This window comes from Coregonus clupeaformis, chromosome 7 (assembly GCF_020615455.1).
Source record: "Coregonus clupeaformis isolate EN_2021a chromosome 7, ASM2061545v1, whole genome shotgun sequence".
Classification (NCBI taxonomy): domain Eukaryota; kingdom Metazoa; phylum Chordata; class Actinopteri; order Salmoniformes; family Salmonidae; genus Coregonus; species Coregonus clupeaformis.
In genome coordinates, this window is record NC_059198.1 from 2,211,454 (window position 1) to 2,234,876 (window position 23,423).

The 23,423-nt window shown below is 45.2% G+C and overlaps 1 protein-coding gene across 1 annotated transcript in view; it reads right to left on the reverse strand.

The window, feature by feature from the left end:
* The window catches only part of LOC121570723 (phospholipid-transporting ATPase ABCA3-like), a 69,764-nt gene that overhangs the window by 38,077 nt on the left and 8,264 nt on the right, over window positions 1-23,423 (reverse strand). Inside the window, exons 3-8 of the mRNA XM_045221048.1 lie at window positions 22,703-22,964; window positions 19,170-19,297; window positions 10,960-11,125; window positions 6,820-7,079; window positions 6,623-6,739; window positions 5,568-5,688 (exon numbers count right to left, since the gene is read on the reverse strand). Coding sequence (XP_045076983.1) covers window positions 5,568-5,688; window positions 6,623-6,739; window positions 6,820-7,079; window positions 10,960-11,125; window positions 19,170-19,297; window positions 22,703-22,964 — 1,054 coding nt within the window. The remainder of the gene's footprint in view (window positions 1-5,567; window positions 5,689-6,622; window positions 6,740-6,819; window positions 7,080-10,959; window positions 11,126-19,169; window positions 19,298-22,702; window positions 22,965-23,423) is intronic.

Sequence of the window (23,423 nt, forward strand, 5' to 3'; positions counted from 1 at the left end):
GGCAAATGTACAAAATCAGCAGGGGATCAAATACTTTTTTCCCCTCACTGTATCCACATAATTTTCCTTCCGCATGATGCCATCTATTTTGTGAAGTGCTCCTGCAGCAAAGCACCCCCACAGCATGATGCTGCCACCCCCGTGCTTCACGGTTGGGATGGTGTTCTTCGGCTTGCAAGCCACCCATCTTTTTCCTCCAAAAATAACAATGGTAATTATGGCCAAACAGTTCTATTTTTGTTTCATCAGACCAGAGGACATTTATCCAAAAAGTACGATCTTTCTCCCCATGTGCAGTTGCAAACCGTAGTCTGGCTTTTATGGCGGTTTTGGAGCAGTGGCTTCTTCCTTGCTGAGCGGCCTTTCAGGTTATGTCGATATAGGACTCATTTTACTGTGGATATAGATACTTTTGTACGTGTTTCCTCCAGCATCTTCACAAGGTCCTTTGCTGTTGTTCTGGGATTGATTTGCACTTTTCGCACCAAAGTACGTTCATCTCTAGGAGACAGAACGCGTCTCCTTCCTGAGCGGTATGACGGCTGCGTGGTCCATTGTGTTTATACTTGCGTACTATTGTTTGTAGAGATGAACGTGGTACCTTCAGGCTTTTGGAAATTGCTCCCAAGGATGAACCAGACTTGTGGAGGTCTACAATTTATTTTCTGAGGTCTTGGCTGATTTCTTTTGATTTTCCCATGATGTCAAGCAAAGAGGCACTGAGTTTGAAGGTAGGCCTTGAAATACATCCACAGGTACACCTCCAATTGACTCAAATGATGTCAATTAGCCTATCAGAAGCTTCTAAAGCCATGACATCATTTTCTAGAGTTTTCCAAGCTGTTTAAAGGCACAGTCAACTTAGTGAATGTAAACTTCTGACCCACTGGAATTGTGATACAGTGAATTATAAGTGAAATAATCTGTCTGTAAACAATTGTTGGAAAAATTACTTGTGTCATGCACAAAGTAGATGTCCTAACGACTTGCCAAAACTATAGTTTGTTAACAAGAAATTTGTGGAGTGGTTGAAAAACAAGTTTTAATGACTCCAACCTAAGTGTATGTAAACTTCCGACTTCAACTGTAGCTGGGGATTTTAACAAAGCAAATTTGAGGAAAACGCTACCGAAGTTCTACCAACACATTGACTGTAGCACTCGCTCTGGGAAAACATTGGACCACTGCTACTCAACTTTTCGAAATGCCTACAAGGCCCTCCCCCGCCCTCCCTTCGGCAAATCTGACCAAGACTCCATTTTGCTCCTCCCTTCCGATAGGCAGAAACTCAAACAGGAAGTACCCGTGCTAAGGTCTATTCAACGCTGGTCTGACCAATCGGAATCCATGCTTCAAGATTGTTTTGATCACGTGGACTGGAATTTGTTCTGGGTAGCCTCTGAGAATAACATTGACGAATACACGGATACGGTGACTGAGTTCATCAGACATATTCAATCTCTCCCTGTCCCAGTCTGTGTCCCCACTTGCTTCAAGATGTCCACCATTGTTCCTGTACCCAAGAAAGCAAAGGTAACTGAAATAAATGACTATCGCCCCGTAGCACTCACTTCTGTCATCATTATGTGCTTTGAGAGGCTAGTTAAGGATCATATCACCTCTACCTTACCTGACACCCTAGACCCACATCAATAAACTTACCGCCCCAATAGATCCACAGACGATGCAATCGCCATCGCACTGCACACTGCCCTATCCCATCTGGACAAGAAGAATACCTATATAAGAATGCTGTTCATTGACTATAGCTCAGCATTCAACACCATAGTACCCTCCAAGCTTATTAAGCTCGGGGCCCTGGGTCTGAACCCCGCCCTATGCAACTGGGTCCTGGACTTCCTGACGGGCCACCCCCAGGTGGTGAAGGTAGGAAACACCACCTCCACTTCATTGATCCTCAACACAGGGGCCCCACAAGGGTGCGTGCTCAGCCCCCTCCTGTACTCCCTGTTCAGCCATGACTGCGTGGCCACGCACACCTCCAACTCAATCATCAAGTTTGCAGACGACACAACAGTAGTAGGCCTGATTAACAACAACAAACGAGACAGCCTACAGGGAGGAGGTGAGGGCCCTGGGAGAGTGGTGCCAGGAGAATAATCTCTCACTCAACGTCAACAAAACAAGGTGGACTTCAGGAAACAGCAGAGGGAGCACGCCCCTATCCACATCGATGGGACCGCAGTGGAGAAGGTGGAAAGCTTCAAGTTCCTCAGCGTACACATCACTGACGATCTAAAATGGTCCACCCACACAGACAGTGTGGTGAAGAAGGCGCAACAGAGCCTCTTCAACCTCAGGAGGCTGAAGAATATTCTCTTGGCCCCTAAAACCCTTACAATCTTTTACAGATGTACAATTGAGAGCATCATGTCGGGCTGTATCACCGCCTGGTACGGCAACTGCACCGCCTGCAACCACAGGGCTCTCCAGAGGGTGGTGCGGTCTGCTCAATGCATCACCGGGGACAAACTACCAAGACACCTACAGCACCCGATGTCACAGGAAGGCAAAAAATATCAACCACCCAAGCCACGGCCCGTTCACCCCGCTATCATCCAGAAGGTGAGGTCAGTACAGGTGCATCAAAGCTGGGACCGAGAGACTGAAAAACAGCTTCTATCTCAAGGCCATCAGACTGTTAAATAGCCATCACTAGGCAGCTTCCACCCAGTTACGCAACCCTGCACCTTAGAGGCTGCTGCCCTATATACATAGACTTGGAATCACTGGCCACTTTAATAATGGATCACTAGTCACTTTAATAATGTTTACATCCTGCTTTACTCATCTCATATGTATATACTGTATTCTATTCTACTGTATTTTAGTCAATGCCACTCCGACATTGCTCAATCTAATATTTATATATTTCTTAATTCCATTCTTTTACTTTTAGATGTGTGTATTGTTGTGAATTGTTAGATACTACTGCACTGTTGGGAACACAAGCATTTCGCTACACCCGCAATAACATCTGCTAAATATGTGTATGTGACCAATCAAATTTGATTTGATTTGATAATTGTAGTTTTACGAAATTACATAGAAGACAACTCTGGGCCAGGGAGAGGTAGTTAGAACAGGGGATTCATTGGTCCTGTGTGTGCAATGCCAGGGTCGAAGATTCATCTTAAGATAACTGGATATAGTTATTCTGTGCCCGTCTGCTGAACAAGAGATAGGCTATCTGTATTTGTTATCTGTGATTCTTTCAACCTTTATTTATCAAGGTTAGCCTCGTTGAGATAAAATATCTTCTTCAAGAGAGACAGAGAAAGTTTCACCGTCTGACACAAAAGACACTTCCTGATAATATACAAGGCCTTCGTCATTCTGCATTCCATTCAGACTAGCACTCACGGACACACACATTCAGAGAGACAGAGACAGAGACAGAGACAGAGACAGAGACAGAGACAGAGACAGAGACAGAGACAGAGACAGAGACAGAGAGAGAGAGAGAGAGAGAGAGAGAGAGAGAGAGAGAGAGAGAGAGAGAGAGAGAGAGAGAGAGAGAGAGAGAGAGAGAGAGAGAGAGAGAGAGAGAAAGAGAGAAACATTACTCACAGAAAACATTCATCATCTTGAGCAGAGATTCCACCTGCTTTCCCACCTAGGGACATTAATAATTCAGTCCCCAGAGAGCCCAGGCTGCCTACCGGACAGTAGGAGAGAGAGAAAGAGAGAGGTTGAGGTGGAGAGAGAAGGGGATATGAGCTACTCTACCTTTTCCTGACAAATGGGGGAGAGTGGTAGAAAATATAAATAAATTAGGCGAGAGCGAGCACGAGACAGAGACAGGGAGAAAGAAAGACAAAGGAAGAAATGCCTCATCTTTAAATGCAAGACACTAAAAACCTCAGACTACAGCCCACAAAGGGGCGCTCCTCCCATATCAGCCCCTGATCCAGTCCCCAGTGGACCCCAATGTTCAGGCCTGGTTGATTCCTCCATTACTACCAGCAAGAAGCAAAAAGCAATGAAGAAATAATGTTTCAGTTTGCTTCCTGAATTTAAATGAAGCACCCTTTGCCGAGTCATGCTGAGGAGCCTGTCTGAATGGGAGTACCCACTCACCTAACTCTGCAGGTCAGATCTGAATGTGAGTACCCACTCACCTAACTCTGCAGGAGGTCAGAGTTTCGGGCAGTGGAAGGCCACCTGGAGAGGGGTCCTGTTGTGACTAGGGGCCAGGCACAGCTGAGGCCAGCTAAAAGCCCTTTCTCACTCTACTCTAATAATGACATTATACTGTATGTCACACACCCAACCAATAGGCTCAAAGAAGGTGCAGGAGAAAATACATATAATTCACATTGCAATCAGACGCAATTTCAAGATTTTAATTTGCTAAGCTTTCAGCTACTCTTTTAAAAGCCAAAGCCTGACAGAAATTGTATGACTGCTGGGAGTAAATAACAGCTTGCCTGATTACACCAGAGTCCAAAATGGCCTTGAACACAATCACAGATCATTTGAAACTCTATCTGCACTCTTTTGTTGAAGAACGATTTGGAGAAATTGGAGGGTCTGGACTGGACTTTTTTGTTCGAAATGATAAGAAAGTATAGAAGGAGAAATGATAAAGGACTATCAAGTGTAATCAACTGAAGGCCACTTAATAAATCACAATTTCCTTTTTGTGTGAGGGTATTATATTAGCAATAACCAAATGAGCCTGTGTGTGATTGGCTGTGTGTGATTGGCTGTGCTTTAATCCTCGGTCGTGTTCAGTAGGCACAAAACAGAAGAAAACCTCCCCAAACTGAGTGAAATGAGGAGGTACCATCTGAACTTGTCCAATAAGAAACACTTATTTTTGTTTTACGTTTTGAAACGTTTTGCTACAATGTGCCTTTCTGGACCCTGACAACGGTGGACAGAAACAACCAAACAGCCTCTGTAAAAGTCAGTACGTAGACTTGTTGACATGACTGTCTGCTGACCTCACAAGTCATCATTACAGTACAGCACAACTCTGACCACACCAGCAGGGCTAAGAAAGCAACATCCGCATTGTGCCGAGCCTACATTAGCTCAAGACCCAGGATGTGTAGAACTGGAAATGTAATGTATCATATAGCATCAATCGCCTTCGATTATAACATAAACAATTCATTATTCTAAACGCCCAAGCAAGCGTATTCGCTGTTCACATACATGTTTTTCACCACATCTCCTCTCCCCTTTGTTCCAGTTCGTCACGCTGAGTGATTGTTCTATTATTCCATGAAGCTGAATTGACATTTGATTGACCATCTTCCAGGCTCCAATGATTGATGGAGCTGGTTTACTGCTGTTCACTCAGAGAGGAAAGACTAACAACCACAGGAGAGTCAAATAATATGACCTACAGTACATTGAACAGAACATACTATACACAATGGAGCATCTCTCAGATAGCAGAGAACAGCTAAGGTTTTAGAAAACCATGAATAAACAGACAGACAGAAGAATGGATAGACAGACAGACATCTTGAGAGACACACTAACAAACCTCGAGACACACACACACACACACCTCTTGAGACACACACACACACCTCTTGAGAAGAAGGCACTGATCATGAAGCTGAAGTTGATGGTTGCCACGGCGAAGACGAGCAGGAAGACTAATACCAGGGTGGGGTCACTATAGGTCAACACAGCTCCATTAGGGCTGACCTAGAAAAGGCCAGGACAGGAAGGAACATCATTATCATCATCAATACTAAACACACTGTATTGGACACCGACACCTTGGTTTGGGTTCATTAGGGCACACTGTAGCAAAACGTAGGAAAACCTTTTGCAACACAAAACGAAAACATTTCTTATTGGACAATTTCAGGTAGTCCCTCCACGTTTCAGATGGTTTTCTTTCGTTTAGTGCCTAATGAACACAACCCTGGACAGATCGCGATCAATTAGACACTCATCTTTATTATAACAACCTTATTTCAGCCATGTACTGTTGAGGACACTCAACTTTATTATAACAACCTTATTCAGCCAGGTACTGTTGAGGACACTCAGCTTTATTATAACAACCTTATTCAGCCAGGTACTGTTGAGGACACTCAGCTTTATTATATCAACCTTATTCAGCCAGGTACTGTTGAGGACACTCAGCTTTATTATATCAACCTTATTTAGCCAGGTACTGTTGAGGACACTCAGCTTTATTATATCAACCTTATTCAGCCAGGTACTGTTGAGGACACTCAGCTTTATTATAACAACCTTATTCAGCCAGGTACTGTTGAGGACACTCAGCTTTATTATATCAACCTTATTCAGCCAGGTACTGTTGAGGACACTCAGCTTTATTATATCAACCTTATTCAGCCAGGTACTGTTGAGGACACTCAGCTTTATTATATCAACCTTATTCAGCCAGGTACTGTTGAGGACACTCAGCTTTATTATAACAACCTTATTCAGCCAGGTACTGTTAGTCAGAGACATTCTCTTGACGTGACCTCCTTAGTCAAGAGGTGAACAGTTGAAAAAACAATTGACAATTTAGAATCATGCCCCTTCTCTAAGCAATAGAAAGAAAAAACAAGTGAAGTGTTTTTGTTTTGTAACATAACAGTTATGTAAAGTGTAAACTCACCTTGATGCAGAAGAGCAGCGTGACGAAGAACATGGAGATGGAGAGGAAGAGGAAGAACATGAGGAACCAGGCCATCCAGTGCAGCCAGTTACTGAGGCCCATCATCCGCATGTACTCCTGTAGAGAGTGAGTAGAGTGAGATTAACAGTTTGCTTGATTGACAGACAGGTAATCCACCACCTCACCCCTTCACCCACCTTGAGCTTCCTCTCCTTCTCCTGCACCACGGCCCTCACGATGTTCAGGGAGGTGTAGGTGAGGCTGAGCACCAGGAGGAGGGGCAGCTGGTTCTGGATGGCCAGTATGAACACGTCGTAGATGAACGGTGGGAAGGGGAACCGGCGGAGGACCACCCGGGTGCGGGAGAGGAGCCAGGCTGCTCCCGTGCTGTTATAGGAACGCATGATGGCCCGGTTGACCGCATGCTGCACCGCCAGGAAGCCCTCGCGGAAGTAACCTACAAAGAGGAGCCAGGTTATGTTAGAATAAATGCGTCTCAATTCTCACAATGTGGGCCCCTGTGCATTCCTCCCTATGGATCAGTGCAAGCATGGGCTGGAGCCTAGGGAGTTTCTTTCATCAGTCTCCTGACAATGTTGTCAAACACAAGTCATGGCGACACGGACACAAGCCATGACGACGCGGACACAAGTCATGGCGACACGGACACAAGTCATGGCGACACGGACACAAGTCATGGCGACACGGACACAAGTCATGGCGACACGGACACAAGCCATGGCGACACGGACACAAGCCATGACGACACGGACACAAGCCATGGCGACACGGACACAAGTCATGGCGACACGGACACAAGTCATGGCGACACGGACACAAGTCATGGCGACACGGACACAAGCCATGACGACACGGACACAAGTCATGGCGACACGGACACAAGTCATGGCGACACGGACACAAGCCATGACGACACGGACACAAGTCATGGCGACACGGACACAAGTCATGACGACACGGACACAAGTTTTTCCTGACCACCTGACTTGACCTGGCAAAACTCAGAGACCTAGTTAGAGCCTATCCCTAGGGCCCATTGTTTTTCCTGTTCATGTCATATTTTGGTGGGAAAAAACATCTGGTTCTAAGTATGACACTCTTCCATTACCATGGAGATAAACAGGAAATTATGACTCATTATCTGACCTTTTTACCAGATCATTCCTTCACCCCACCAAAAGTTCATATTAACATATGCTGACGGCAGTTGGTTAAACCCACCTGTGTAGGAGTACAGATTTTGACATTTGATATAGTATATGCCACTTAGGAGACACTTTTATGCAAAGTAGAGTTGTGTTTAATAAAAAAAAAGTGTTTGTCATGCTTCAGACAGCTACTGTCTCTCCACACACACAAACTCATTCCTCTCGTATCTGGCTCTGATCCACTGTTCCCGAAGGAGCCTGCAGAAACAGTTGGTGTTTGTTTACTATATTTACTGTGTTTATGCTTGAAAAGATTCACTGTCAATAATGTCTCATTAACCAACATGGATGACAGATCAGGGTGGTGTTCATTAGGGCACGCAACTGAAAATGTTTTGCAATGGAACACAAAAAGGAGTATTTCTTATTGGACCAGTCCAGATAGTTCCTCCCTGTTTCAGTCCGTTTGGTGCCTAATGAACACAACCCTGGAGTTCTCATCCAGTGAATCTATAATGCAGTACTTATCTTTTAAATATTATATTGCTCCTCTGCCCTGTCAAATAATCAGGATTTTGATTACAGAAATTATTGGAATGGACAATCACCCATAAACATATGTTGACACCCTTCTCTCCAATTCCCTCTGACTCGCTCTGAATTTATCACCCTCATTCCTCATCTTCTTCCCTCCCTCCCAACACTTTCCCTCACCATCTCTCTCTTCGCTCTGTCTGTCTTATCAGTAATCCGTCTTAACATGCACACAGGCAATATCTTATTTTATTAATTTTTTTTATTTAACCTTTATTTAACCAGGTAAGCCAGTTGAGAACAAGTTCTCATTTACAACTGCGACCTGGCCAAGATAAAGCAAAGCAGTGCGATAAAAACAACACAGAGTTACATATGGGGTAAACAAAACATAAAGTCAAAAATACAACAGAAAATATATACAGTGGGGAAAAAAAGTATTTAGTCAGCCACCAATTGTGCAAGTTCTCCCACTTAAAAAGATGAGAGGCCTGTAATTTTCATCATAGGTACACGTCAACTATGACAGACAAATTGAGAATTTTCTTTCCAGAAAATCACATTGTAGGATTTTTAATGAATTTATTTGCAAATTATGGTGGAAAATAAGTATTTGGTCACCTACAAACAAGCAAGATTTCTGGCTCTCACAGACCTGTAACTTCTTTAAGAGGCTCCTCTGTCCTCCACTCGTTACCTGTATTAATGGCACCTGTTTGAACTTCTTATCAGTATAAAAGACACCTGTCCACAACCTCAAACAGTCACACTCCAAACTCCACTATGGCCAAGACCAAAGAGCTCTCAAAGGACATTATTAGGAAATGGAAGACATACAAGACCACTGATAATCTCCCTCGATCTGGGGCTCCACGCAAGATCTCACCCCGTGGGGTCAAAATGATCACAAGAACGGTGAGCAAAAATCCCAGAACCACACGGGGGGACCTAGTGAATGACCTGCAGAGAGTTGGGACCAAAGTAACAAAGCCTACCATCAGTAACACACTACGCCGCCAGGGACTCAAATCCTGCAGTGCCAGACGTGTCCCCCTACTTAAGCCAGTACATGTCCAGGCCCGTCTGAAGTTTGCTAGAGTGCATTTGGATGATCCAGAAGAGGATTGGGAAAATGTCATATGGTCAGATGAAACCAAAATATAACATTTTGGTAAAAACTCAACTCGTCGTGTTTGGAGGACAAAGAATGCTGAGTTGCATCCAAAGAACACCATACCTACTGTGAAGCATGGGGGTGGAAACATCATGCTTTGGGGCTGTTTTTTCTGCAAAGGGACCAGGACGACTGATCCGTGTAAAGGAAAGAATGAATGGGGCCATGTATCGTGAGATTTTGAGTGAAAACCTCCTTCCATCAGCAAGGGCATTGAAGATGAAACGTGGCTGGGTCTTTCAGCATGACAATGATCCCAAACACACCGCCCGGGCAACGAAGGAGTGGCTTCGTAAGAAGCATTTCAAGGTCCTGGAGTGGCCTAGCCAGTCTCCAGATCTCAACCCCATAGAAAATCTTTGGAGGGAGTTGAAAGTCCGTGTTGCCCAGCGACAGCCCCAAAACATCACTGCTCTAGAGGAGATCTGCATGGAGGAATGGGCCAAAATACCAGCAACAGTGTGTGAAAACCTTGTGAAGACTTACAGAAAACGTTTGACCTGTGTCATTGCCAACAAAGGGTATATAACAAAGTATTGAGAAACTTTTGTTATTGACCAAATACTTATTTTCCACCATAATTTGCAAACAAATTCATTAAAAATCCTACAATGTGATTTTCTGGATTTTTTTTTCTCATTTTGTCTGTCATAGTTGACGTGTACCAATGATGAAAATTGCAGGCCTCTCTCATCTTTTTAAGTGGGAGAACTTGCACAATTGGTGGCTGACTAAATACTTTTTTCCCCCACTGTATACAGTGTGTGCGAATGTAGTAAATTATGGAGCTAAGGCAATAAATAGGCCATAGTGCAAAATAGTTACAATTTCGTATTAACACTGGAATGATAGATGTGCAAAAGATGATGTGCAAATAGAGACACTGGGGTGATAATTAGCAAAATAAATAACAATATGGGGATGAGGTAGTTGGATGGGCTAATTTCAGAATGGCTGTGTGCAGGTGCAGTGATCGGTAAGCTGCTCTGACAACTGACGCTTAAAGTTAGTGAGGGAGATAAGAGTCTCCAGCTTCAGAGATTTTTGCAGTTCGTTCCAGTCATTGGCAGCAGAGAACTGGAAGGAATGGCGGCCAAAGGAGGTGTTGGCTTTGGGGATGACCAGTGAGATATACCTGCTGGAGCGCAGACTACTGGTGGGTGTTGCTATGGTGACCAGTGAGCTAAGATAAGACGTGGATTTTCCTAGCAGTGATTTATAGATGACCTGGAGCAGACAAACAGACAAACATATAAAGCCTGAGACTGACTGTGTGTGTGTGTGTGTGTGTGTGTGTATTATTATCCTCGTGGGTACCGGAAATCACTGAAAGTCCCCACAAGGATAGTAAAACAAGGAAAATTCTCCATTGTGGGGACATTTCCCACTTCCCCACGAGTACAAAGGCCATGTTAAACTTAGGGGATAGGTTTAGGGTTACAATTAGGGTTAGGGCTCACCGGGCGTGCCCCCCTGGAGGTCGTACTGCTCCCTGGGACCGGGAAGTTGGAAGAGGGGGAACAGGTTGAGGGTGTGCCAGTCAAAGTCATTGTTGATGTTTAGCTCAGACTTCTCCTTGGCCGGGGCGTTACGGGGACTAAAGGTGAACCGTAGGTGGTAGCTGACCTGTAGGGTATAAGAGGAGGAGGAGAGGAAGAGAAGGAGGGAGGGAGGGAGAGTAAAAGAGAGAAAGAGAAAGACATTATGAACAACTGGAAGAGTATATTTTCTTTTTGTAGATGTGAAAGGTCAGTTGATGTACACTACCGTTCAAAAGTTTGGGGTCAATTAGAAATGTCCTTGTTTTCCATGAAAACATACATGAAATGAGTTTGAATAGGAAATAATGATTTTTAATAGAAATAATAATTATGTCCTTCAAACTTTGCTTTCATCAAAGAATGCTCCATTTGCAGCAATTACAGCCTTGCAGACCTTTGGCATTCTAATTGTCAATTTGTTGAGGTAATCTGAAGAGATTTCCCCACATGCTTCGTGAAGCACCTCCCACAAGTTGGATTGGCTTGATGGGCACTTCTTACGTACCATACGGTCAAGCTGCTCCCACAACAGCTCAATAGGGTTGAGATCCGGTAACTGTGCTGACCACTCCATTATAGACAGAATACCAGCTGACTGCTTCTTACCTAAATAGTTCTTGCATAGTTTGGAGCTGTGTTTTGGGTCATTTTCTTGTTGTAGGAGGAAATTGGCTCCAATCAAGCGCCGTCCACAGGGTATGGCATGGCGTTGCAAAATGGAGTGATAGCCTTCCTTCTTCAAGATCCCTTTTACCCTGTACAAATCTCCCACTTTACCACCACCAAAGCACCCCCAGACCATCACATTGCCTCCACCATGCTTGACAGATGGCATCAAGCACTCCTCCAGCATCTTTTCATTTGGTCTGCGTCTCACAAATGTTCTTCTTTGTGATCCGAACACCTCAAACTTCGATTCGTCTGTCCATAACACTTTTTTCCCAATCTTCCTCTGTCCAGTGTCTGTGTTCTTTTGCCCATCTTAATCTTTTCTTTTTATGGGCCAGTCTGAGATATGGCTTTTTCTTTGCAACTCTGCCTAGAAGGTCAGCATCCCGGAGTCGCCTCTTCACTGTTGACGTTGAGACTGGTGTTTTGCGGGTACTATTTAATGAAGCTGCCAGTTGAGGACCTGTGAGGCATCTGTTTCTCAAACTAGACACTCTAATGTATTTGTCCTATTGCTCAGTTGTGCACCGGGGCCTCCCACTCCTCTTTCTATTCTGGTTAGAGCCAGTTTGCGCTGTTCTGTGAAGGGAGTAGTACACAGCGTTGTATGAGATCTTCAGTTTCATGGCAATGTCTCGCATGGAATAGCCTTCATTTCTCAGAACAAGAATAGACTGACGAGTTTCAGAAGAAAGTTCTTTGTTTTTGGCCATTTTGATCCTATAATCAAACCCACAATTGCTGATGCTCCAGATACTCAACTAGTCTCAAGAAGGCCAGTTTTATTGCTTCTTTAATCAGCACAACAGTTTTCAGCTGTGCTAACATAATTGCAAAAGGGTTTTCTAATGATCAACTAGCCTTTTAAAATGATAAACTTGGATTAGCAAACACAACGTGCCATTGGAACACAGGACTGATGGTTGCTGATAATGGGCCTCTGTACGCCTATGAAGATATTCCATAAAAAAATCTGCCGTTTCCAGCTACAATAGCCAGTCACAACATTAACAATGTCTACACTGTATTTCTGATCAATTTGATGTTATTTTAAATGGACAAAACAATTGCTTTTCTTTTGAAAACAAGGACATTTCTAAGTGACCCCAAACTTTTCAACGGTAGTGTATATTGATCCACCACCATCTACCTCTCTGCCCACCCCACACCTAAGCACCACCACATTCCACTATGACACAGACAGACAGACACACCCTCTCTCTGTACTCCTCAGACAGACAGACAGACAGACAGACGCTGGGCCTGAGATCACCAAGCTATCAGCTCAGTCTGCTCATGACTGACTGACCACAGGTCTCGCTAAAAGACAGATGAAAAGAGGCAGAGAGAGAGGGAGAATGAGAGAGAGAAAAGAAGACAAGACACACTGCGATTCATCTCCCAACGGGCCCTGGTCTAAAGTAGTGCACTATATAGGGAATAGGGTGCCATTTTGGGACACACCCAAGCTCTCCATCCACCCATCAGAGCGGGCTGTGAGTGAGCCTCTCTCAGGTTAAACATGGTCCAGCTTCATAAACCTGTCAGTCAGACTAACTGCTTCAGATAAGCAATAGAGTGTGATTGGTCTGCACTCAAAAAGACGTTGCATAAAGCTTACTTCATTTTTATATTTTTGTTTTTACTGCATCAGGATAGCATACACAGAGCGTTTTACTCATCAACCAAACTTTTGGGAGAGCGCAATAGACTTACTGTTTCAGACAGACACCATCCTCCCTATGGAGATTTAACAGTATCAACCCAGCCAGGGAATTCTGTTGTCTCTTTTTCCTGATTTCCTTCCAGCAGGTAATTCCTGCTGCACAGGTTAAAAATACACTGTGAAACTTTAGCTTTTGGTGCACCTAAATGGGTGTGGCGAGGTCAGCCGCTTTCTGTCCAATGAGGTCATTTCTGTAGAATATTTCTGTCTCTATAGGGGACCCCTTTTGGCTCAAGAGCACCCCCAGAGGCAAAAGTTCTGTATAGCCTCTTCAACCAGGAGGAAATACTAAGTGTGGTTAAATGTTAGCACGTCAAGGACTTGGCTGGACTGCAGGTGACTCCAGGATTAAAGTATTTGAATGAGTGGCAATAATACCGTCAGTGAGAACCAGATGCTTTCATTTGTAAACAAAGAGCTGATTCAGGGTTCAAGATTCAAGTAGGGTAACCACATGTACCGGATTGTGTGGGACAGTCCCGCATTTTGGCCCTTCGTCCCGCAACCAAACAATCATGTCCCGCATTTTATCAACAAAATAAAACACCACTAATTTAGGAAAAAGGTACATTTGTCACGTATTTCGGTCAGACTTCCTATTCATTTGATGAGAATTGACATTCCAACCTGTCTCTTTTGCAGTCACGTTGCACTTATGACAAGATAAATATCAAGGATGTGGGGCTGGTGATGTTAAACACTTCTCCAATCGTTGTTGAGATCTGATATTCTGCACAGCGCAAGAAGAGAAGTAGGCCAATGTCATATCATCACCCAATCACATTTGTCAAATCCTTTCAGGCTAAATTCCAGCTAAACTTGGAGAGGATCGTTAACTACTTACAAAAAGCGTGCGTGCGTCTAACGAAGAGCTACAAAAGTAAGTAAATAGCCGTATTAGACTGAAAGGTCATTTCGTCAAACTTGTGAGACTCTTCATGCTCATTAGTTGCTCAACATATTTGCTACTACTTCACTCAATCCCATTTTAAAAAGTCTCTCCTCCTAACTGTTTTACATTTCCTGAGACCAACCTGAAATGTTTCCTTGACCATATATTCCCAGATTTCCATAAAACTGCCACGCAAGTGGTCTCTCGTTTATGCATCACAACATTTTGCTTGAGGAAAAACAGTAGGCAAGGTACACTTCAATTAGCTCGCTCGGTGCAGCAGTAGGGAGATTTGTGTGCGTGTAACTTGGGAAAAACTATTCAAGTGTAGGCTACACTGTCCCATGAATGTCCCGCAAAATCATACCGTTGTCCCGCATTTGGGCATTTTAAATGTGGTCACCCTAGGTTCAAGTACAGTGAAGCTGTCCAGCCAGTGTGACTGGTCACAAACATACTGTAATAAATGCATGTGTTATCTGTCTATCAACACCACATCCACGTGGTTCAGAGGGTAGGTCTTCCCCCTCTATCCAGAAAGGACAGGATTCAGATAAGAGACTTTCCCAATTCCCCCAAATACGCTCACTGCCATGAATCTCCTCTACCCCATCCCCTCTACCTTCTCGCCCGTTCCCTCACCCCTTCCCTTCCCAGTCTTGAAGCCTGCATCTCTCCTTCATCAATGATGAATGAACAAACTAAGACACAGTTTATTGGTTTGTTAGGAAACGGGCAGGCATACAGTGCGAAATGTAGGGCTGTCCCAGACTAAAAAACATCTTAGTCGACCGAAAGTAGTCTGTTCTTTTGACCAATCGATTGTATTTTTCTATATATAGACACACCGTATGTGTTTGAATAAAATCAACTATATACAGTCGTGGTCAAAAGTTTTGAGAATGACATAAGTATTGGGCTTCACAAAGTTTGCTGCTTCAGTGTTTTTAGATATTTTTGTCAGATGTTACTATGGTATACTGAAGTATAATTACAAGCATTCCGTAAGTGTCAAAGGCTTTTATTGACAATTACATTAAGTTTATGCAAAGAGTCAATATTTGCAGTGTTGACCCTTCTTTTTCAAGACCTCTGCAATCCGCCCTGGCATGCTGTCAATTAACTTCTGGGCCACATCCTGACTGATGGCAGCCCATTCTTGCATAATCAATGCTTGGAGTTTGTCAGAATTTGTGGGTTTTTGTTTCTCCACCCGCCTCTTGAGGATCGACCACAAGTTCTCAATGGGATTAAGGTCTGGGGAGTTTCCTGGCCATGGACCCAAAATGTCAATGTTTTGTTTCCCGAGCCACTTAGTTATCACTTTTGCCTTATGGCAAGGTGCTCCATCATGCTGGAAAAGGCATTGTTCGTCACCAAACTGTTCTTGGATGGTTGGGAGAAGTTGCTCTCGGAGGATGTGTTGGTACCATTCTTTATTCATGGCTGTGTTCTTAGGCAAAATTGTGAGTGAGCCACTCCCTTGGCTGAGAAGCAACCCCACACATGAATGGTCTCAGGATGCTTTATTGATGGCATGACACAGGACTGATGGTAGCGCTCACCTTGTCTTCTCCGGACAAGCTTTTTTCCGGATGCCCCAAACAATCAGAAAGGGGATTCATCAGAGAAAATGACTTTACCCCAGTCTTCAGCAGTCCAATCCCTGTACCTTTTGCAGAATATCAGTCTGTCCCTGATGTTTTTCCTGGAGAGAAGTGGCTTCCTCGCTGCCCTTCTTGACACCAGGCCATCCTCCAAAAGTCTTTGCCTCACTGTGCGTGCAGATGCACTCACACCTGCCTGCTGCCATTCCTGAGCAAGCTCTGTACTGGTGTTTCCCCGATCCCACAGCTGAATCAACTTTAGGAGACGGTCCTGGCGCTTGCTGGACTTTCTTGGGCGCCCTGAAGCCTTCTTCACAACAATTGAACCTCTCTCCTTGAAGTTCTTGATGATCCGATAAATGGTTGATTTAGGTGCAATCTTACTAGCAGCAATATCCTTGCCTGTGAAGCCCTTTTTGTGCAAAGCAATGATGATGGCACGTGTTTCCTTTCAGGTAACCATGGTTAACAGAGGAATAACAATGATTTCAAGCACCACCCTCCTTTGAAAGCTTCCAGTCTGTTATTCTAACTCAATCAGCATGACAGAGTGATCTCCAGCCTTGTCCTCATCAACACTCTCACCTGTGTTAACGAGAGAATCACTGACATGATGTCAGCTGGTCCTTTTGTGGCAGGGCTGAAATGCAGTGGAAATGTTTTTGGGGATTAAGTTCATTTTCATGGCAAAGAGGGAAGAATCACTCTTCATAACATTCTGGAGTATATGCAAATTGCCATCATAAAAACTGAGGAAGCAGACTTTGTGAAAATTTATATTTGTGTCATTCTCAAAACGTTTGACCACGACTGGTAATTGAGCTTGTCTGATGCTTTAAGCACACTTTGATGAAATAAGACACACATGACTCAAGAGGGAGCAAGACATCAAGATAACCAGAAAAATTAAAAATAAACGTAACCTGACCATCCTCCTCCCACAACTGATGGCTTTCGCAGATTCTGCCCTTACTCTCCTGAAGTTTCCGGTAATAGTCTACACAAGGAGTTGGCAACCTTTCTCATGTGGAATGACAATTTATCTTACTATTTCTACCAATCCGCATGCCAGTTATGGTTTACAACTATTAACTTGGGTCTGGCCCGAAGCTAGCAAACTTGCAACATTGTATAAAATATTCTGGGCCCTCAGAGTTTCCTGCCCCAGGGAGCTTGGGACAGACACAGCTGTAGGCTATTTGCAGGCTATTTGCGCAAGGGATAAGAAGTAACCAGGTAAGCCTATTTTATGACGTTTCCACTGGATCAGAACATGACATTTTTCCCTTTCACACTGAGTGATTATTGAAAGGGAGAGAGCTGGAACAATTTTTCAAATACATCGAGGAACTATTTTCATTCTCAATGGATGTAAAAATAGACTTTGTTTGCTTGCTGTTTGAGGTGAAGTAAACATCCCCACGGCCTCCGCAATGGACTAGTCTCTGCCACCGCAATGGATTATTTCACTGAGCTGGGTGCGAATAAGACAGGCGTCTCATGTGCCATAAGAAATATACACTGCTCAAAAAAATAAAGGGAACACTAAAATAACACATCCTAGATCTGAATGAATGAAATAATCTTATTAAATACTTTTTTCTTTACATAGTTGAATGTGCTGACAACAAAATCACACAAAAATTATCAGTGGAAATCAAATTTATCAACCCATGGAGGTCTGGATTTGGAGTCACCCTCAAAATTAAAGTGGAAAACCACACTACAGGCTGATCCAACTTTGATGTAATGTCCTTAAAACAAGTCAAAATGAGGCTCAGTAGTGTGTGTGGCCTCCACGTGCCTGTATGACCTCCCTACAATGCCTGGGCATGCTCCTGATGAGGTGGCGGATGGTCTCCTGAGGGATCTCCTCCCAGACCTGGACTAAAGCATCCGCCAACTCCTGGACAGTGTGTGATGCAACGTGGCGTTGATGGATGGAGCGAGACATGATGTCCCAGATGTGCTCAATTGGATTCAGGTCTGGGGAACGGGCGGGCCAGTCCATAGCATCAATGCCTTCCTCTTGCAGGAACTGCTGACACACTCGAGCCACATGAGGTCTAGCATTGTCTTGCATTAGGAGGAACCCAAGGCCAACCGCACCAGCATATGGTCTCACAAGGGGTCTGAGGATCTCATCTCGGTACCTAATGGCAGTCAGGCTACCTCTGGCGAGCACATGGAGGGCTGTGCGGCCCCTCAAAGAAATGCCACACCATGACTGACCCACCGCCAAACCGGTCATGCTGGAGGATGTTGCAGGCAGCAGAACGTTCTCCACGGCGTCTCCAGACTCTGTCACGTCTGTCACGTGCTCAGTGTGAACCTGCTTTCATCTGTGAAGAGCACAGGGCGCCAGTGGCGAATTTGCCAATCTTGGTGTTCTCTGGCAAATGCCAAACGTCCTGCACGGTGTTGGGCTGTAAGCACAACCCCCACCTGTGGACGTCGGGCCCTCATACCACCCTCATGGAGTCTGTTTCTGACCGTTTGAGCAGACACATGCACATTTGTGGCCTGCTGGAGGTCATTTTGCAGGGCTCTGGCAGTGCTCCTCCTGCTCCTCCTTGCACAAAGGCGGAGGTAGCAGTCCTGCTGCTGGGTTGTTGCCCTCCTACGGCCTCCTCCACGTCTCCTGATGTACTGGCCTGTCTCCTGGTAGCGCCTCCATGCTCTGGACACTACGCTGACAGACACAGCAAACCTTCTTGCCACAGCTCGCATTGATGTGCCATCCTGGATGAGCTGCACTACCTGAGCCACTTGTGTGGGTTGTAGACTCCGTCTCATGCTACCACTAGAGTGAAAGCACCGCCAGCATTCAAAAGTGACCAAAACATCAGCCAGGAAGCATAGGAACTGAGAAGTGGTCTGTGGTCACCACCTGCAAAACCAGTCCTTTATTGGGGGGTGTCTTATTAATTGCCTATAATTTCCACCTGTTGTCTATTCCATTTGCACAACAGCATGTGAAATTTATTGTCAATCAGTGTTGCTTCCTAAGTGGACAGTTTGATTTCACAGAAGTGTGATTGACTTGGAGTTACATTGTGTTGTTTAAGTGTTCCCTTTATTTTTTTGAGCAGTGTATATAATTTATATTTGCTACAGCGCAACTAAAAAAAATATTTGTCAACCAACAGCCTATCGACCAAACAATCGACCAGTCGACTAATTGGGGTCAGCCCTAAGTGCAATACAAACTATATGAATACACTGTTAAACCAACCTGTTGGGGCAGTGGCTCGTCATCGTGAGTGAAGGAGTGCTCAAACACCACAGCAGCCAGAACCTTCCGAGACAGAGGGTCCTTCCTCACAAAGTCCTCAAACTGCTCCTCCGTCTCAAACCCACGCACTGTTGGGGCAAACAGAGAGAGAGATTGACATTAGTTGAAGTGAGAAATTCCCATGACATGTCTACCCACACCGGACTCTCCCTTTAACCTTGTGAATTCTACCAGTTGACATCGAGAGAGAGACGCACACACACACTATCTGTACTACCCTGATATGAAAGCCAGCTGAACACACAACAGGCTGATATAACAGTGGTATGATATAGACACAGTGAAGTGTTGAAATAAGCCTCAATTTCACCCCGTGTTCCAGTTATGGAAAACAAACAATATCACATCTTCAGCTCAAATGATCTTTTCCATTTATTTATATATTTGTCTACCTATCCCATAGATTTCAACTTACTCTGTTTACCTTATCTTGAGCACTGGTATTCAGGCCCACACGCACATACAAGCGCTCTCATTTTAAAACAGTTCAATGAAAGCTGCTGCCAAACCACACCAGTGTAAACAAGCACTCTATGGGAGCAGCTCAGCCTAGATGCACTTCCATTGTGTGTGTGTGTGTGTGTGTGTGTGTGTTAATGTGTCCTGTGGGTCCTGAGGACTCAGGAAACGTTTCTGAAGGAACCAGTATTCTCAGGTCAGCTGAGGCTGTTATGTGAGCCTACAATAACACCAGGGCAGTGGTACATGCTATACTAGCACAACAACATTCAGCCATATTTCATAGATGAGCCTACAGGTAACAGGAAACACCAACATAAAGTGTCTTAATAGGGTGTTGGGCCACCACGAGCCAGAACAGCTTCAATGTGCCTTGGCATACATTCTACAAGTGTCTGGAACTCTATTAGAGGTATGCGACACCTTTCTTCCACAAGAAATTCCATCAGTTGTTGTTTTGTTGATGGTGGTGGAAAACACTGTCTCAGGCGCCGCTCCAGAATCTCCCATAAGTGTTAAATTGGGTTGAGATCTGGTGACTGAGACGGCCATGGCATATGGTTTACATCATTTTCATGCTCATCAAACCATTCAGTGACCACTCGTGCCCTGTGGATGGGGGCATTGTCATCCTATGGGGGCATAGCCATGGTATCCAAAATAACGGCTACAGGGCCTACTATAACAGGCTACAGGGCCCACTAGAACAGGCTACAGGGCCCACTACAACAGGCTACAGGGCCCACTACAACAGGCTACAGGGCCCACTACAACAGGCTACAGGGCCCACTACAACAGGCTACAGGGCCCACTACAACAGGCTACAGGGCCCACTACAACAGGCTACAGGGCCCACTACAACAGGCTACAGGGCCCACTACAACAGGCTACAGGGCCCACTACAACAGGCTACAGGGCCCACTACAACAGGCTACAGGGCCCACTACAACAGGCTACAGGGCCCACTACAACAGGCTACAGGGCCCACTACAACAGGCTACAGGGCCCACTACAACAGGCTACAGGGCCCACTACAACAGGCTACAGGGCCCGCTACAACAGGCTACAGGTCCCGCTACAACAGGCTACAGGTCCCGCTACAACAGGCTACAGGTCCCGCTACAACAGGCTACAGGGCCCGCTACAACAGGCTACAGGGCCCGCTATAACAGGCTACAGGGCCCGCTATAACAGGCTACAGGGCCCGCTATAACAGGCTACAGGCCCTACTATAACAGGCTACAGGGCCCACTATAACAGGCTACAGGGCCCACTATAACAGGCTACAGGGCCCACTATAACAGGCTACAGGGCCCACTAGAACAGGCTACAGGGCCCACTAGAACAGGCTACAGGGCCCACTAGAACAGGCTACAGGGCCCACTAGAACAGGCTACAGGGCCCACTAGAACAGGCTACAGGGCCCACTAGAACAGGCTACAGGGCCCACTAGAACAGGCTACAGGGCCCACTAGAACAGGCTACAGGGCCCACTAGAACAGGCTACAGGGCCCACTAGAACAGGCTACAGGGCCCACTAGAACAGGCTACAGGGCCCACTAGAACAGGCTACAGGGCCCACTAGAACAGGCTACAGGCCCTACTATAACAGGCTACAGGGCCCACTATAACAGGCTACAGGGCCCACTACAACAGGCTACAGTGCCTACTACAACAGGCTACAGGGCCTACTATAACAGGCTACAGGCCCCACTATAACAGGCTACAGGCCCACTATAATAGGCTACAGAGCCCACTATAACAGGCTACAGGCCCACTACAACAGGCTACATGCCCTACTATAATAGGTTACATAGCCCACTATAACAGGCTACTATAACAGCCTACTATAACAGGCTACAGAGCCCACTATAACAACATTTGTAGATTCCTATTGAATAGATCAGCCTACAACAGTACAACAACATACAAGGCAGTGACACAGGCTTAACTATAACATAGTAGATTCCTATTGAATAGATTTGCCTTTACAGTATCAAAGCTGTGCCACTGGTCACAGAAACAGCAACTTCCACCCATAATGCCTAGCATAGAGTGTAATTGGCTAAATGCATGCCACAGGAAGAGATTATTGACCTACAGTGGCACTGGGACAAAACTGTGATTCAATCTAGTAATTCAATGAATGGCAATGTGGGCTTTGCTTTCCAGGGAAAATGGGGTCATTACAGTAACAGTATTGTATGTGACTGGGTTTCAAATGCTCAGGGCTTTCTTTAACAGTATAGCCAATTATCTTTACAGGTCCATGCTTATAGAATCTCACAAATCTGCACTTAAGTGATGATAAAATTATTGTCCTGATGTTGTGTATGGCCATACAACCTTCCTCTGAACAGCTAAGGGGTCATCATTCACAGGTCAGGATGCAGTAACAAGCTTTCACGCACACACAGGCAAGCTGTAAGTAACCCAAAATGAAATTGAACTCAACAAAGGCAATAATGTTCTCTGTTCGAGACAATGACACACTGACTACACCTGGGCAACCCAAACTAAACTGTGACATTTGCATTAGGGTTTGCATTACATTTTCCATCAATTTTTGTATCCATTATAAGATACAACTCCATGCAGGACAGTGACCAGCACAGAGATTAGGTCCCAGTCACCTCACAGCAGAACACAGACACAGGCTGGACCTACAGACGGAGCCTCTGACCCAAACCGCTACAAAGACTTGGTAGACCAGTCCCATCTTCTCTCTATGAGATGGCCTCTCACTATAGGATGCACTTAAACTGGCAGAAATTAGCTTGTTTTCATGATAAGACAGTATTGTTTTTTCCAGCAGAGGATCATCTTGTGTTCTGAGGTTTTAGTCAAACTCAACATCATCATCCGTTCCCATCTAAACCATCATCATCACTATCATCATCACATCATCAGAACCATATGGCTACAACCATGGTTAAAAGCTCCACTCTGCCACATCCTCGTCACCATTCTATTTCTAGGCTCTCCACAGCCCTCACACTCTCTCCTTTACTCACCTGAACTGATGGCGGGGCCTAGGCTGCGCTGCACGTCCTCCGCCACCCTCCGCACCACACTGGCGTTGCCCGGCACGTAGGCCAACTGGTAGTGATGGTAGAACTGGTCCAGTGGGTTGGGCAGGCCATCCACAGAGAAGCTCTGGTAGAGGGTGGCGTTGGGGTAGTCCTTGAAGGGCACGCGCTGACGCAGCACAATGAGGATGCCCGCGAAGAGCAGGGGCAGGGCGATCTCCACGAGAGTCACCAGGATCTGACGCTTCTGTAGGGGGGAGAGAACAACTACAGTGGTAGAGGAACATTGGCAAAGGTTTTAGAAAGAGAGAAGAGAGGGAGAGCGAGAGAGCAAGCGAAAGAGAGCGCGCAAGAGAGAGAGAGCGAGAATGCGAGAGCAAATGAGAGAGAGAGAGAGCGAGCGAGCGAGATGAGTGAGCTGTAAATGACAGAACATTCGTCATCTAAATCAAAAGCTTGGACTCAGTAGACAGTAAATCACAGTGATTACTATGGCATAGGAATTTTCTCAATGACCTCCTCTGACACACCGGAGGTGGCTCAGACTGAAAAAGCCAATCCATTTGAAGTACTGTAATGTACATTCCCATAGCTTCAGAAAACAATGGGTGATTTAACAATGTTGGATGAAATGTCCAAGCTGCCATTTGACCAGATGAGTCGAGACATCAATTATTTGAATGCTCATAGGAGAGATATGGTGCAT